At 40.4% G+C, this 14,478-nt stretch overlaps 1 protein-coding gene across 6 annotated transcripts in view; it reads right to left on the minus strand.

Annotated features, from left to right (window-relative positions):
• The window catches only part of LOC123515998 (synaptojanin-1-like), a 119,997-nt gene that overhangs the window by 81,970 nt on the left and 23,549 nt on the right, over positions 1-14,478 (minus strand). For all 6 annotated transcript variants that reach the window (XM_045274974.1, XM_045274973.1, XM_045274971.1 and 3 more), the window contains 2 exons: positions 10,736-10,875; positions 9,934-10,097 (listed from right to left, as the gene is read on the minus strand). In XM_045274974.1, coding sequence (XP_045130909.1) covers positions 9,934-10,097; positions 10,736-10,875 — 304 coding nt within the window. The remainder of the gene's footprint in view (positions 1-9,933; positions 10,098-10,735; positions 10,876-14,478) is intronic.

Raw genomic sequence — 14,478 nt, forward strand, 5'->3', positions numbered from 1 at the left:
CTTCGCATGTTTGGGGGGGTTCCAGTCACACAGCTTTGCTTGATGGGGTGGAATCGAAAGCTCTTCGTCTCATCAACTCCCCTCCTCTGACTAACTGTCTTCAATCTCTTTCTCACCGCCGAAATGTTGCATCCCTTTCTATATTTTATCGCTATTTTCATGGTAACTGTTCTACTGATCTTGCTAACTACATGCCTCCCATCCTCCTGCGGCCAGGCTGCACAAGACTTTCTTCTTCCTCTCATCCCTATTTTGTCCAACTTTCTAATGCAAGAGTTAACCAGTACGCTCAATCATTCATCCCTTTCACTAGTAAACTCTGGAACTCCCTCCCTGCATCTGTATTTCCAAATTCCTACAACTCGTCTTCTTTTAACCCCTTCACGCTGGATGTTAAAAAAGCCCGCCTATATGATATACGGGTGGTAGTGCTGCGCGCCCAAGCGCGGGAAACTCATGCAAGTTTGTCATACTTGTCGTCTTTGTGTATTATGCTGCTATTTTTTAGTCACTATATCGCCTTCGAAGAGGAAAGTGGAGAGAGAGAGAGAGAGAGAGAGAGAGAGAGAGAGAGAGAGAGAGAGAGAGAGAGAGAGAGAGAGAGAGAGAGAGAGAGAGAGAGAGAGAGAGAGAGAGAGAGAGAGAGAGAGAGAGAGAGAGAGAGAGTGACATTTGCTAATATTTTAGACAAGCGGACGCATGTAGCTTATCTTCGAGAGGAAGAGAGAGGAGGGAGGAGGGAGAGAGAGAGAGAGAGAGAGAGAGAGAGAGAGAGAGAGAGAGAGAGAGAGAGAGAGAGAGAGAGAGAGAGAGAGAGAGAGAGAGAGAGAGAGAGAGAGAGAGAGAGAGAGAGAGATTAGAAAATTTGTTGTTTTGTATTTGTGTGTGTGTGTGTGTGTGTGTGTGTGTGTGTGTGTGTGTGTGTGTGTGTGTGTGTGTGTGTGTGTGTGTGTGTGTGTGTGTGTGTGTGTGTGTGTGTGTGTGTGTGTGTGTGTGTGTGTTACAAGGCGGGACGATGTAACTTATCTTCGAGAGGGGGAAGGAGGAGGGAGATGGGAGAGAGAGAGAGAGAGAGAGAGAGAGAGAGAGAGAGAGAGAGAGAGAGAGAGAGAGAGAGAGAGAGAGAGAGAGAGAGAGAGAGAGAGAGAGAGAGATGGGAACAGTCTATGCCATTGGGTAATTTTAGACACAAGGCGGGACGCATGTAGCTTATCTTTAGTGATTGGTGGAGACAAGGATGGTGGGAGGAGCACTAGGATTTCAAGGACAGCATACGGCGTGTGTAGTTGGTATCCAACACACTATACAGGACAACTGAGCTGAAGAAAGCTCAGAAAAGAAAAATGACGCCTACGTAGGCATCACCGTATATGCTACTGAGGCTTCATGACGCCTACATAGGCGTCACCGTATTGAAGGGGTTAAGAGGGAGGTATCGAGGCATTTGCTCCCCTAATTCTGGCTGACAGTTTTGGCACTTTTTGTACTCTTTGGAGAGCCAGCGCTCAAGTGGGCTTTTTTCTAACTTTCTTTTTTTTTACCTTGGCTGGTCCTCTTCCCTATGTAAAAAAAAAAAAAAAAGGGAACCCCCACTTAACGAATGTTCACATAACGAAATTTCGCTACAACGAACGTTTCCTTTTACTACCATCTGCTCGTATAACAAACACCAAACTTGCTTTGATGAAATTTTATCCAGGTAATTTTTTCCAAGTTTGAAAGCCCCGCCGTATCATGCAAGCCAACAGGCTTTTGAATACACCAGTGCCTCTCATGGACAAAATGGGCACCACTCACTCCCCCTACTCTTCCCCGCTCTTAGTTCAAAACATATATAGGGTCCAGCACCAGCTTGTCATCTCACGCTCAACAAGCCACCAAAACACCCTTCAAAGTCGCCTAGCGTTGCTAAGAAGAAAAGGAAGTCTCTTACTCTTGAAGTGAAGCTGGATATTATTCACAGGCACGAGAGAGGCTAGAAAACTACCGTATTTTACGGCTTGTAAGACGCTGCATCTTGGAAGATGCACCCTAATATTTGAAAGAAATTTCTAAGAAAAAAAAAGTCATTCTCATACAAGAGCGCATTCACCATATACCCAATCACTGAACACAAAAATATCAGAAGCAAGGAGTCTGCAAGACACTATTGTTTCACCACTCATTACAAATTTGCTGGAGCACTCCCCACAAATTTAAAACTATGTAAATAAAAGCACCATAGGTAAATACATATATACAGTGAAACAGTCCATCTCTTCTTGTTTTAGTGGCGGGCGACGGCATGTTTTGGACCTGTTGTTTACATTACGGAATCACTTGTCCAATCGCTGAAACCGAACGCGTCAGTGCTGCAGTTTGTATTTATTTTATTTTGCAGTCGTGCTTCATAGGATTTATCATTGTGAATACAATTCACAAGTAAAGTTTTGACTCTTGCTTGAATGAGTAAGCCACTTGGATGTTCTATTAATAAAGGTATAAAGGCACCTGGCATGATGTGTGTGCGTTCGTGTGCATGTATGTGTGTGTTGCAATGAGACGAGGGAGCGGCCTGTTTTCTCCACAAGCTGAGTAGGCTGCAGGAAGGATTATGGTATTGGAAATACTTGTAACACCTAAGTACTGAGTTTACATAATATAAAAGACTAAATTAAATGGTACTTAAGCTAACATCATAATGTGGTGACTCAACATACAAATCGAGGTCGCTATCTGTCACGTGTCCAAGCTCACTTGAGGTTGGATGCTGCCTTACAATACAACATTCATCTTAGAAGACGCACTAGTATTTTTCAGGGTATTTTTTAGGAAAAAAGTGCGTCTTGTAAGCCGTAAAATACGGTAATAGTATTGCTCGCCACCATGGCTTGACTCCATCTACTGTCTCTACTATTTTCAAGTCAGCAGACTTTATTAAGAATGCTGGTGAGACTGTATCTTCCTTGCAAGGTAAAACAACCACCTGAACTCGTGACTCTGCAATGGATAAAATGGAAAGCCTTGTGGAAATGTGGTACATAAGTTTTGTATGCGGTACAATGATGCGCCCTTTGTTTACATTCCACAGGTTGCCAGCTAGCATCTTTCCTGCTCCACTCTCCCTCCCTTCATAAATTTATGATTATCAACATTATAAAGTTACTTACATACATATATTAGTGTACATTATAATGACTTAGTTTTAACCTGTAGAATCTGATCAAAGGTATATGGCTATCTCTCCGTGATCTGGCTAAATCACGAAATTATCGAGTGTTACAGAGTTGAATGGAAACACTTTTATCATCAATAGACTTATGATGTGCACATACTGGTAAAATATTTCGGCAATACTGACTTTAGTTTCGCGACACCAAAGCCTTGAAGCTGGAGAGTGGCGCGAGTTGGCAACCACTGTCCCGGCCCTATACAACGCCCCTGGAGACGTAGTAGTAGTACCGCTAGTAGAAGGCTGAGTAGTAGTGGCAGTAGTAATAGTGCTAGTAGAAGAAGAAGTAGTATGGAGAGAGACAGTGGTGGTGATAGGTTGTGTGGTAGGCTGTGAGTGAGTAGATAAGGCACGCGCTGTCCTCTTATCTCTCTCGTGTGGTCGACCTCGGACAGTCGACCTGCCTGCTCGACCTGCAGAGAATCTACGGGAGGTCTTAGCTTCCCTTGAAGCTGCAGGGACACCAGTAGAGGCTGTAGATATCAATTCAGAAGCGGCTAATGGTGTAGGTTGGGTGGTGGTGGTAGGAGTCTCTATAACGAGGCTCGACTCATTTCCTTGCCCTCTCATTGCCCTACGAGGCCTTACAGGATGAGATTGTCTTTCATCCTCACTCTCACTAGAATATACTAGCTTTCTTTTCTCCGGAGGAACCATTTTCAGTAACAAAACTAACACAAAACTGCAAATATGGCGAGCAACTGCGAAGCACGAATGTACTCCACAAGCGACCCTGGCAAATTGAGCGTGATATGCCTAGTTTCAATTTCTCTCACCAGGGGTGTAGTGGGAGGGTAGGAGTACCAGTGTAATCATTTTGACAGCATTACCAATTAAAGCGCATTTGTGGTGCATTGCTGAATATCCTGTCACCCGGGTGGCATATCGGACTCGTGTACCAATTCCACCCGGGTGGCGTATCGGACTTTGTAGGTTAAATTAAACTGCTTAAATGTTTAACTTCATAATTTTTACTTTCATTAAACCTTTTACTGTACTAAGATGCACTCTCACTTCGTTTACACTCAATGGAAGTTCAAGTCAGGGGTCAAACTTGTTATAATTGGTTCACTCAACGAAAATTCTCTTAACGAACGTTCTTTTAGGAATGTAACCCGTTCATCAAGTGGGGGTTGCCTATATATATATATATATATATATATATATATATATATATATATATATATATATATATATATATATATATATATATATATATATATATATATATATATATATATATATATATATATATATACAGTCAACCCTCGGCTATCGCGACTTCTGCTATCGCTTTATTGCTATCACGCACCCATGAAAAGCTGCAAAAATTTCATTATAGCGACCTCAGATGCCTGCTATCGCGCGCCCAGCCATGACGTCATGGGATATCTGAGCACTCATTGGCCAAAACCGCCTTCCCGCCAAGATCAATTCGCTATCGCTGGCTATAGTGCGGCTATTTCGGCCCTAATTGGGCGCGATAGCCGAGGGTTAACTATATATATATATATATATATATATATATATATATATATATATATATATATATATATATATTAACATCCAGCCTGATACACCATCTGGCTCCATTGCCTTTCTGACATTCAACTTATCTAATAATCTTCCAATAATAATCTTTCTTGTGCACTGTGATCTCCTGTAACCCTTGGCAATGCAATGTCCTATTAGGTTCTGCGAAATTTTCTGCAGTGAACACCGTTTTGAAGCTTTCATTCATTATTTCACACATTTCCTTCTCTGTTTGGTATGTCTTCCCTCCTTTAACTATTTTTTGTATTGTTTCCATGTTCTTCATTTTGCCATTTATAAACTTGTAGAAAAGTTTGGATTTGTCAACTTTTATTCACCACATCTTTCTCAAAGTTTCTTTCTTCCTCTCTCCTTACTCTAATATGTTTATTCATTTCTTGCATCTCTGTACCGCCATCTGTTATAGTCATTTCTCTGTTTTACAGAGCTGGACACGTTACTGGATATTGGGTAATCCGGTACCGCGCCTCCGGACCTCAAAATGTCAGGTAGTGTGAATAAAAGTTGACAAATCCAAACTTTTCTACAATAAATGGCAAAATGAAGAATATGGAAACAATACAAAAAATAATTAAAGGCGGGAAGACATACCAAACAGAGAAGGAAATGTGTGAAATAATGAATGAAAGCTTCAAAACGGTGTTCACTGCAGAAAACTTCACAGAACCTAATAGGACATTGCATTGCCAAGGGTTACAGGAGATCACAGTGTACAAGAAAGATTATTATTGGAAGATTATTAGATAAGTTGGATGTCAGAAAGGCAATGGGGCCAGATGGTGTATCAGGCTGGATGTTAAAAGAATGTAAAGAGCAACTACTGGATCCAATTTGGGAAATAATTACAAGTTTAATAAATGAAGGGAAAGTTCCACTAGAATGGAAGAGAGCCAATGTAATTCTGTTATTTAAAGGAAGAAAGGCAACTGAGCCACTAAACTACAGACCAGTGTCACTTACAAGTGTTTTGGGGAAGTTGTGTGAAATAATCATCAAAGAAAATGGATTAAATTTCTAGAAGAGGAACAAGTCATATCAAACAGACAATTTGGGTTCAGGACAGGGAGGTCATGTGTATCAAACTTATTAAGCTTCTACTCAAGTTATTGCAGGACTGGAAAACAGAGATGGATGAGTGGACACAGTATACCTGGATTTAAAAAAGGCTTTTGATAAAGTCCCTCGTGGAAGACTACTTTGGAAACTAGAGAACATAAGAGGACTGCGAGGAACTTTGCTAGAATGGACAAGAGATCATTTAAAGGATAAAGAGATAAGAACTGTGATCAGAGATACATACTCATCTTGGGGTAAAGTAACAAGCGGAGTGCCACAAGTGTCAGTGTTAGCTCCCATTATGTTTCGGATTTATGTAAACAACATTCACATTTGGGTAAACAGTTATATTAATTTATTTGCTGATGATGCAAAGCTGCTAAGAGTTGTCAAAACCAGGGAGGACTGTCTGCTGTTACAGGAAGATATAAACAAGATCTATGAGTGGAATAAGAAATGGAAATTGGAGTCTAATGCCAAGAAATGTCACATAATGGAACTAGGAAAGAGCAAAAGAAGACCGGTATGGAACTATTTGATGGGAGAGGAACAAATAATGAAGACTAAAGAGGAAAAAGATCTGGGAAGGATCATACAGGAAAATCTGAGCCCCAAAAAACACATAAGCAAGATATTTGGATATAAAATGTTGACTAATATATGAGTGGCATTTCAATACATGGACAAAAATATCATGAAAAAAATCATCACAAGCATGATACATCCAAGGCTGGAGTGGTGTGGTCTTTGAGCTCTAAAAAGGATATAAGAAAATTGGAAAGTGGAACCATGCGTGCTTTGGGGTCTGAGGGGTCTTCAAGCGCACAGGTTCGAATCCTGTCCACGGTCTGAGTCAAGGAATATACAGAGAGGAAGTTTTGGTGTGGGTTAAAGTTTGGAGGATGGCGACGGTACTGCCATCTGTTGGAAGTGAGTACTTTCATAGAAAACGTTGTTAGGAGTAACTTGAAATTTCTCCCAAGCTTCCTCCCCCACCCCCTATTTTTCCCTGCATTCTCTCGTGGTTATGAACTTATAAGGCAAATAAAACATGTTTATATATATATATATATATATATATATATATATATATATATATATATATATATATATATATATATATATATATATATATATATATATATATATATATATATATATATATATATATATATATATATATATATATATATGCTGCCTCCGCCTGGGCCACACCATACTCCTTACTTGCATCACATACATCAACTGCCTCGTGACCACTTCTGCCCTTGGTGTAGGACTACCCCTGAGGCCATGGAACATTTCCTGCTTCAATGACCACGCCTCCTCTCTCAACATACTGCATTACGCTCCCGCCTCTCCGCCCTGGCCATCACAACACTCGACCTGCCCACCCTCTTGGCAGCCTCAAGCGTCCACCCCTCCTGGCAACCTGCTGTTCTTCACCTTACTTGTGCCTTCTTGAGGAAAACCGGCCAGCTACCACGCCTGTGATACCCACACAGGACTACCCCAGGGCTCATAAGCATTCAAAAGAGGCCACGAAAATCTATGGATCCTTATGAGCCCTGGGGTAGTCCTGTGTGGGTATTAAAGGCGTGGTAGCTGGCTGGTCTTCCTCAAGAAGGCACAAGTAACAAGAAGGACAGCAGGTTGCCAGGAGAGGTGGACGCCTGAGGCCGCCAGGAAGGTGGTCAGGTTGAGTGTTGTGATGGCCAGGGCGGAGAGCCGGGAGCGTAATGCAGTATGTTGAGAGAGGAGGCATGGGCATTGAAGCAGGAAATGTTCCATGGCCTCAGGGGTAGTCCTACACCAAGGGCAGAAGGGGTCGCAAGACAGACATAGGCAATGCAAGTGAGCACTGAGCATGGTGTGGCCCAGGTGGAGGCAGGCGATGGCTGATGTGCCTTGCGCTCCTTCCCGTGACTGACTGACTGTTTGTTTGAATCTTGCAACAGTGCTCATCTTCCCCTGCGGATGGACGCCCCCATCCCTCACCCCCTTACTACCTGCGACCCACGCGCCATCTGTTAGAAGCGAGGTTCCCTAATCAATTCCTCCAGCCCGCTCATTGAACCCATATATCCTCCCTAGAATCTTTGGTCTGAGTGTAGGTTGGGCTTCCTCACTCGGGGCGACGGTTTTCTAGCGGGTGGGCTTTCAGATAGGGGTACCATAAAAAGTACACCCTTTAGTGGCTAAAGGGTGTACTTTTTTTTTTTACATGTGAGCTTTACATGGGAATTTATGGGCTAAAGTTTAGCCCATAAATTCCTGTGTAAAGCCCACAAGTAAAAAAAAGAAAAAAAAATGGTGCTGGAATTAAAGAACCTCACATATGAAGAACGACTGAAGGAAATGGGACTACCAACCTTACGAGATAGAAGAGAACATGGGGACCAAACAACAATGTACAAGACAGTCAATAGCATTGAAAAGATAGACAAGGAACACTATGAGCCCCCCTTGAACCCTGTACAACACAACTAGGTAAATACAACTAGGTAAATACACACACACACACACACACACACACACACACACACAAGCTGTGGGACCTGATGGGGTATCAGGATGGATTTTAAGAGAATGCAGGGAGCAATTGGCAGAAAAAGTTTGTGAAGTAATTGATGCCTCATTAAGGGAAGGCGTAGTGCCCCAAGACTGGAAAAGAGCTAACATTGTCCCAATCTATAAATCAGGTAACAAGAGAGACCCATTGAACTATAGACCAGTGTCACTTACAAGTGTGGTAGCTAAGATGTGTGAGAGGGTGGTGAAGACTAGATGGACAGACTTCTTGGAGAAAATGACATACTTTGTGAGTGTCAATTTGGTTTTAGGAAAGGGCGTTCATGCACGACAAACCTGATATGTTACTATTCGAGGGTGATAGATGTAATACAGGAAAGAGATGGTTGGGCTGATGGAATATATCTGGATTTAAAAAAGGCCTTTGATAAGGTACCACACCAGAGACTGATCTGGAAACTTGAAATGGTAGGAGGAGTGCATGGCAGTTTACTAAAATGGATGGAAGACTTTTGGTAGGAAGAGAAATGAGAACAATAATTAAGGACAGACCATCAGAATGGGGATTGGTGGAGAGTGGAGTTCCACAGGGATCAGTGTTGGCACCAGTAATGTTCGCAGTCTACATAAATGACATGGTGGATGGGGTGTCCAGTTATGTGAGCCTATTTGCAGACGATGCAAAATTGTTACGAAAAGTGAGATGTGACAAAGATTGCGAACTACTCCAGGAAGACTTGGACAGAATATGGAAATGGAGCTGTACATGGCAAATGGAGTTCAACACGACAAAATGCAAGAAAATAGAGTTTGGCAAGAGTGAAAGAAGAATCAGGAGTATGTACAAGATAGGAAATGAAGACATAAAACCAGTCATGAAGAAAAGACCTTGGGGTGACAATTACCAATGACCTATCGCCAGAGAGACATATAAACAAAATAATTGGAGAAGTATTGAACTTATTGAGGAACATAAGAGTGGCGTTTGTATATCTAGATGAAGAAATGATGAAGAAAATAATTACTGCAATGATAAGACCGAGGCTTGAATATGCAACAATACAGTGGGCTCCGAACTTAAAGAAACACATAAGGAAACTAGAGAAAGTACAGAGGGCTGCAACGAAAATGGTGCCTGACTTAAGAGATTTGACTTATGAAGACAGACTGAAAAGAATGCAACTTCCAACCCTGGAAAACAGAAGAGAAAGGGGAGACCTGATAGCAATATACAGAGTGATGATTGGCATGGAAAAATGGATAGGGAAGATCTGTGTATGTGGAATGGAAGAATGTCGAGAGGGCATGGGAAAAACTAAAATGGCCACTTATAGGAGAGATGTGAAAAATATAGCTTCCTCATAGAAGGGTGGAAGCATGGAATAGTTTAGACGTGGAAGTGGTCAACGCAAGGAATATTCATGATTTTAAGAAAAAGCTGGACATTAATAGATATGGAGACGGGACAACACGAGCATAGCTCTTTTCCCGTATGTTACAATTAGGTAAATACAATTAGGTAAACACACACACACACACACACACACACACACACAACAATAATAGCTTCATATCCACACCAAAAGAATCTATTGTCTGTAGAAGAGGCTGTAGTGAAGCGGCGCTGAGCACACAGGGTGATATCCAGCACCTCCCCACTGCCACTCCCAGATCCTGCTGTGCTGTAGTAAAAGCTCTCATTGGACAGCAACTTCTTCATCTCCTTAATCCATTGTTCCTCCTCCTGCCCGGGGAATGATGATGAATGTAGTAGTAGTAGAAGCAGTGGTGGTGGTGGTAGTAGTGGTGGTGGTGGTGGTGGTGGTGGTGGTGGTGGTGGTGGTGGTGGTGGTGGTGGTGGTGGTGGTGGTGGTGGTGGTGGTGGTGGTGGTGGTGGTGGTGGTGGTGGTAGTAGTAGTAGTAGTAGTAGTAGTAGTAGTAGTAGTAGTAGTAGATGTTGTTGTTGTTGTTGTTGTTGTGGTTGGTGGTTGTGGTGGTGGTGTTGTTTTGTTGTTGTTGTTGCTGTTGTGTTGTGGTGGTGGTGGTGGTGGTGGTGGTGGTGGTGGTGGTGGTGGTGGTGGTGGTGATGGTGGTGGTGATGGTGGTGGTGGTGGTGGTGGTGGTGGTGGTGGTGGTGGTAGTAGTAGTAGTAGTAGTAGTAGTAGTAGTAGTAGTAGTAGTAGTAGTAGTAGTAGTTGTTGTTGTGGTGGTGGTGGTGGTGGTGGTGGTGGTGGTGGTGGTGGTGGTGGTGGTGGTGGTGGTGGTGGTGGTGGTGGTGGTGGTGGTGATGCTCTTATCATTATACAGGTATTTATACAAGTAGTACCATCATCAGTATATCTCTGCAATTTCAGTGGAAAATAGAAGAGAAGTTGACCTAACCTGAGGTTTATAGTTGGATGGCCTCATAGAGTGGAGGGAGACAATGTCAATCTCCTGCAGGCGGTAGATGGCACTGCCCTGGATAAGGCACACTCGCACACATTTTGTTGCCACTACCAAGTACAGCTGCGTGTTCTCCCCTGAAAACAGACATACATGCAAAATCAGCCATCAGACAAATACCTGCCACAGCTCCGGAAAACATGCAAAATGAACCATGCCATGCAGCTCAGGAGTCCATCTTAAATTAGAGAGCAAATCCAAAATATAAACAAACAACAGGACTCAACTTATGTTACCATAAACCTGCAGTTAAAGTCTGCTAACAATTATCTCATTCAAAGGTTCTCAACCTGGGGTTTGCAAATCCCCCAAGGGATTCACAAGAAGATTTACAGGAGTACTTAGATGGCTGATCTATATAATAATATCCTTTGCAGTACCATTGCACACTGAGTTAGTGTCAGTCACTAAATTAACATTAGGTAAGATTTTCAAGGATACTTAGATGGCTGGTCTAATAATATTCTTTGCAGTACCATTGCATACTGAATTAGTGTTAGTCACTGAAGTCTGTTTGATGTTCTTAATGAGAAAAAGCTTGAGAACCCCTGATCAAATGGATATATTCTATTTCTACTCAGCCAAATAATACATATCACTCTACTTTTAAACCAGTTCTTCCACCTACACAAGCAGTAAGTGGATTATGATTATGATCAGTCTATTTATAGAAATGCATATCAAAAAATCAAAAGAAAGCATTCATACACTTAGTGTGAACAAACATTACCATTCTTCTGAGTATAATATAATGAAGCAAACTTCATATACAAGATTAGCTAGTCATTCAATCTTAAGCCAAAATACAGTATGAGCATTACAGATAGTAAGTCAAATAATTGCTATAAACTTCGAGTAACTTGAGATGACATACTTGAATAAAAAAACAACTAAAGCCTTCTTAATCAAACACTTAACTTATCAGGGAAGTGCATGTACATTGTGTAACACTTCATTGCAATGCAGAACATCCATGTAAATACAATATATATATATATATATATATATATATATATATATATATATATATATATATATATATATATATATATATATATATACAGTAGAACCTTGAGTTACGAGCAGCTCAACTTCAGGGTAATCTGAGATATGAGTTTTGCTCAGTCAATTTTTTGCTTTGACTTGCTAGCTAGCTAGCTCCAGGAATGCCTCTCCCCCTATATGACAGAGCAACATCCAGAATTCAACGCATTCAATCAACTTTTTTTTTTTTCCTTTTTTTGCCATGGAAGTATTTCTTGTGCTGTGCTAGTGTTTTGTGTTTTTTTTTGTACAATTCAATAAATAAATTTCTTTTGTCTGACCATGGGTCCTAAGCAAGTGGCACTATGTAAGGATATATGCCTAACTTCCAAAACATTCTGAAAAGAAAGCTGAAACAAACCTCCTTGAACAACTATTTTGTGAAATGCCCTGCAGACAAAAACAATGAAGAAAATAAAGTTTATAAAAGGTGAAGTTAGGAAAAGAAAGCAATAAAGTCTAGCACTGAGAGTAAAACAAGTAAGTTCAGCAATTAAGCGAGAGTTTATAGTGAGCGAAAGTAACTGAGCAACAATGTTGTAAACAAATCTCAGTGGTCTCTGTTCTATCTTTCTTCAAACAAATCTCAGTGGCCTCTGTTCTATCTCTCTTCATTTTGCCGATTTAAAACTTTATCTATACTATGATTAATGTCTACAGCGTCTAGTACAGTGTCATCAATGAGCTTTTCTTTGGTGAATATAGCAGCTATTTTTATACACTCCAGCTGATCGAGAGTTCCAAGTGAAGGAATCATTGGGGAAGACACGAGGATGTAACATTCCATGGAACATACCTCTAATCTCTGTAAAAAATATGTTTTATAAAACCGGTTTACTTATTTATACAGTTGACTAGCAATCAATATTCTGGAAACATCAGTTTTCCTGCATGACTTAAAGAGTGTCTTTGTGTTGGTGTGCCATTGTTTTCTGAAGGCACTGTTTATGTTCTAATGGTGATGTACTACAAATTCATGTGTTTGGTTATATTTGCACCAGCTGAAAGGCATTTCTTATCATTTAATCACTTATTTGCTACTGTAGAGCTCCATTATGGATTCAACAATGAAAAGAATTTTCTTCCTTTCAAGTACTTTACAGGTTGTCCATTTCTATTAAATACACACAGCATATACAGGTTGAACCTCACAAATCCAGCAACTTCTGAACCTGAAGCTTGCCAAATCTGGGAAAATTGCCGAACCATGGAGAATTCCAGCTAGCACTGCCTCTGATTGTCAGTCCGTCAAAACATAAAGATGTCCTTCTTTGATTCAATAAAGTATTATTATAAATAACTCCAAAGAGCAGTATGATAAGTTTTCCCAAACTCAAACAAACCTTGACTCACATAGCCTGTAAGCGTCAGGCAGATAGCTGTGATCTGTACAGATAGTCCATTTCTGTTTGAAAAAAAAAAAAAAAAAAAAAAAAAAAAAAAAAAATATATATATATATATATATATATATATATATATATATATATATATATATATATATATATATATAAACAGGCAACCACTGCTTAATGAAGGTTCACACAACGAAATTTCGCTACAACGAAGGTTTAATTTTACTACCATCTGCTCGTTTAAAGAACACCAAACTCGCTTTAACAAAGTTTTATCCAGGTAATTTTTTCCAAGTCTGAAAGCCCCACCGTATCACGCAAGCCGACAAGCATTTGAATACACCAGAAGCTGCCAATACTAAGGCCTGCCTCAGGAGAAATCTTGGGACACCTGTGGAATCAAGATCAAGATCAAGATTAAGCCTCTCGTGGACAACATGTGCACCACTCACTCCCCTGTTCAAAACATTAACAGCATCTCGTCTTCCCTCGCTCAACTTACCACCAAAATGCCCTGCAATGTGGCCTAGCGTTCCTAAAAAGACCAGAAAGTCTCTTACTCTCGAAGTGCAGCTGGATATTATTCACAGACACGAGAGAGGTGAGAAAACTATAGCAATGCTCGCCACCATCTTGCCTCCATTTACTGTCTACTATTTTCAAGTCAGCAGACTTTATGTAGAAGACTGATGAGACTGTATCTTCCTTGCAAGCTAAAAGAACCACCTGAACTCGTGACTCTACAATGGATAAAATGGAAAGCCTTGTGGAAATGTGGTACATAAGTTTTGTATGTGATACATTCCACAGGTTGCCGGTTAGTGTCTTTCCCATTTCACTCTTCCTCCCTTCATAAATTTAAGATCATCAACATCATAAAGTTACGTGCATACATACATTAGTGTACATTATAATGACTTGAATTAAACTGCCTAAATGTTTAACTTCATAATTTTTACTTTCATTAAACCTTTCACTGTACTATGATGCACTCTCGCTTTGTTTACTCTCAATGGAAGTTTAAGTCAGGGGTTAAATTTGTTATAATCAGTTCGCTTAACGAAGTTTCACTTAACGAACTGTTTTTTTAGGAACGTAACCCCTTCGTTAAGTGGCGGTTGCCTGTACTGTATATATCTAGATCTATCTATCTATCTATCTATATCTATATATATATATATATATATATATATATATATATATATATATATATATATATATATATATATATATATATATATATATATATATATATATATATATATATATATATATATATATAT

The sequence above is a fragment of the Portunus trituberculatus genome, chromosome 40 (assembly GCF_017591435.1).
Source record: "Portunus trituberculatus isolate SZX2019 chromosome 40, ASM1759143v1, whole genome shotgun sequence".
In the NCBI taxonomy this organism is placed as follows: Eukaryota; Metazoa; Arthropoda; class Malacostraca; order Decapoda; family Portunidae; genus Portunus; species Portunus trituberculatus.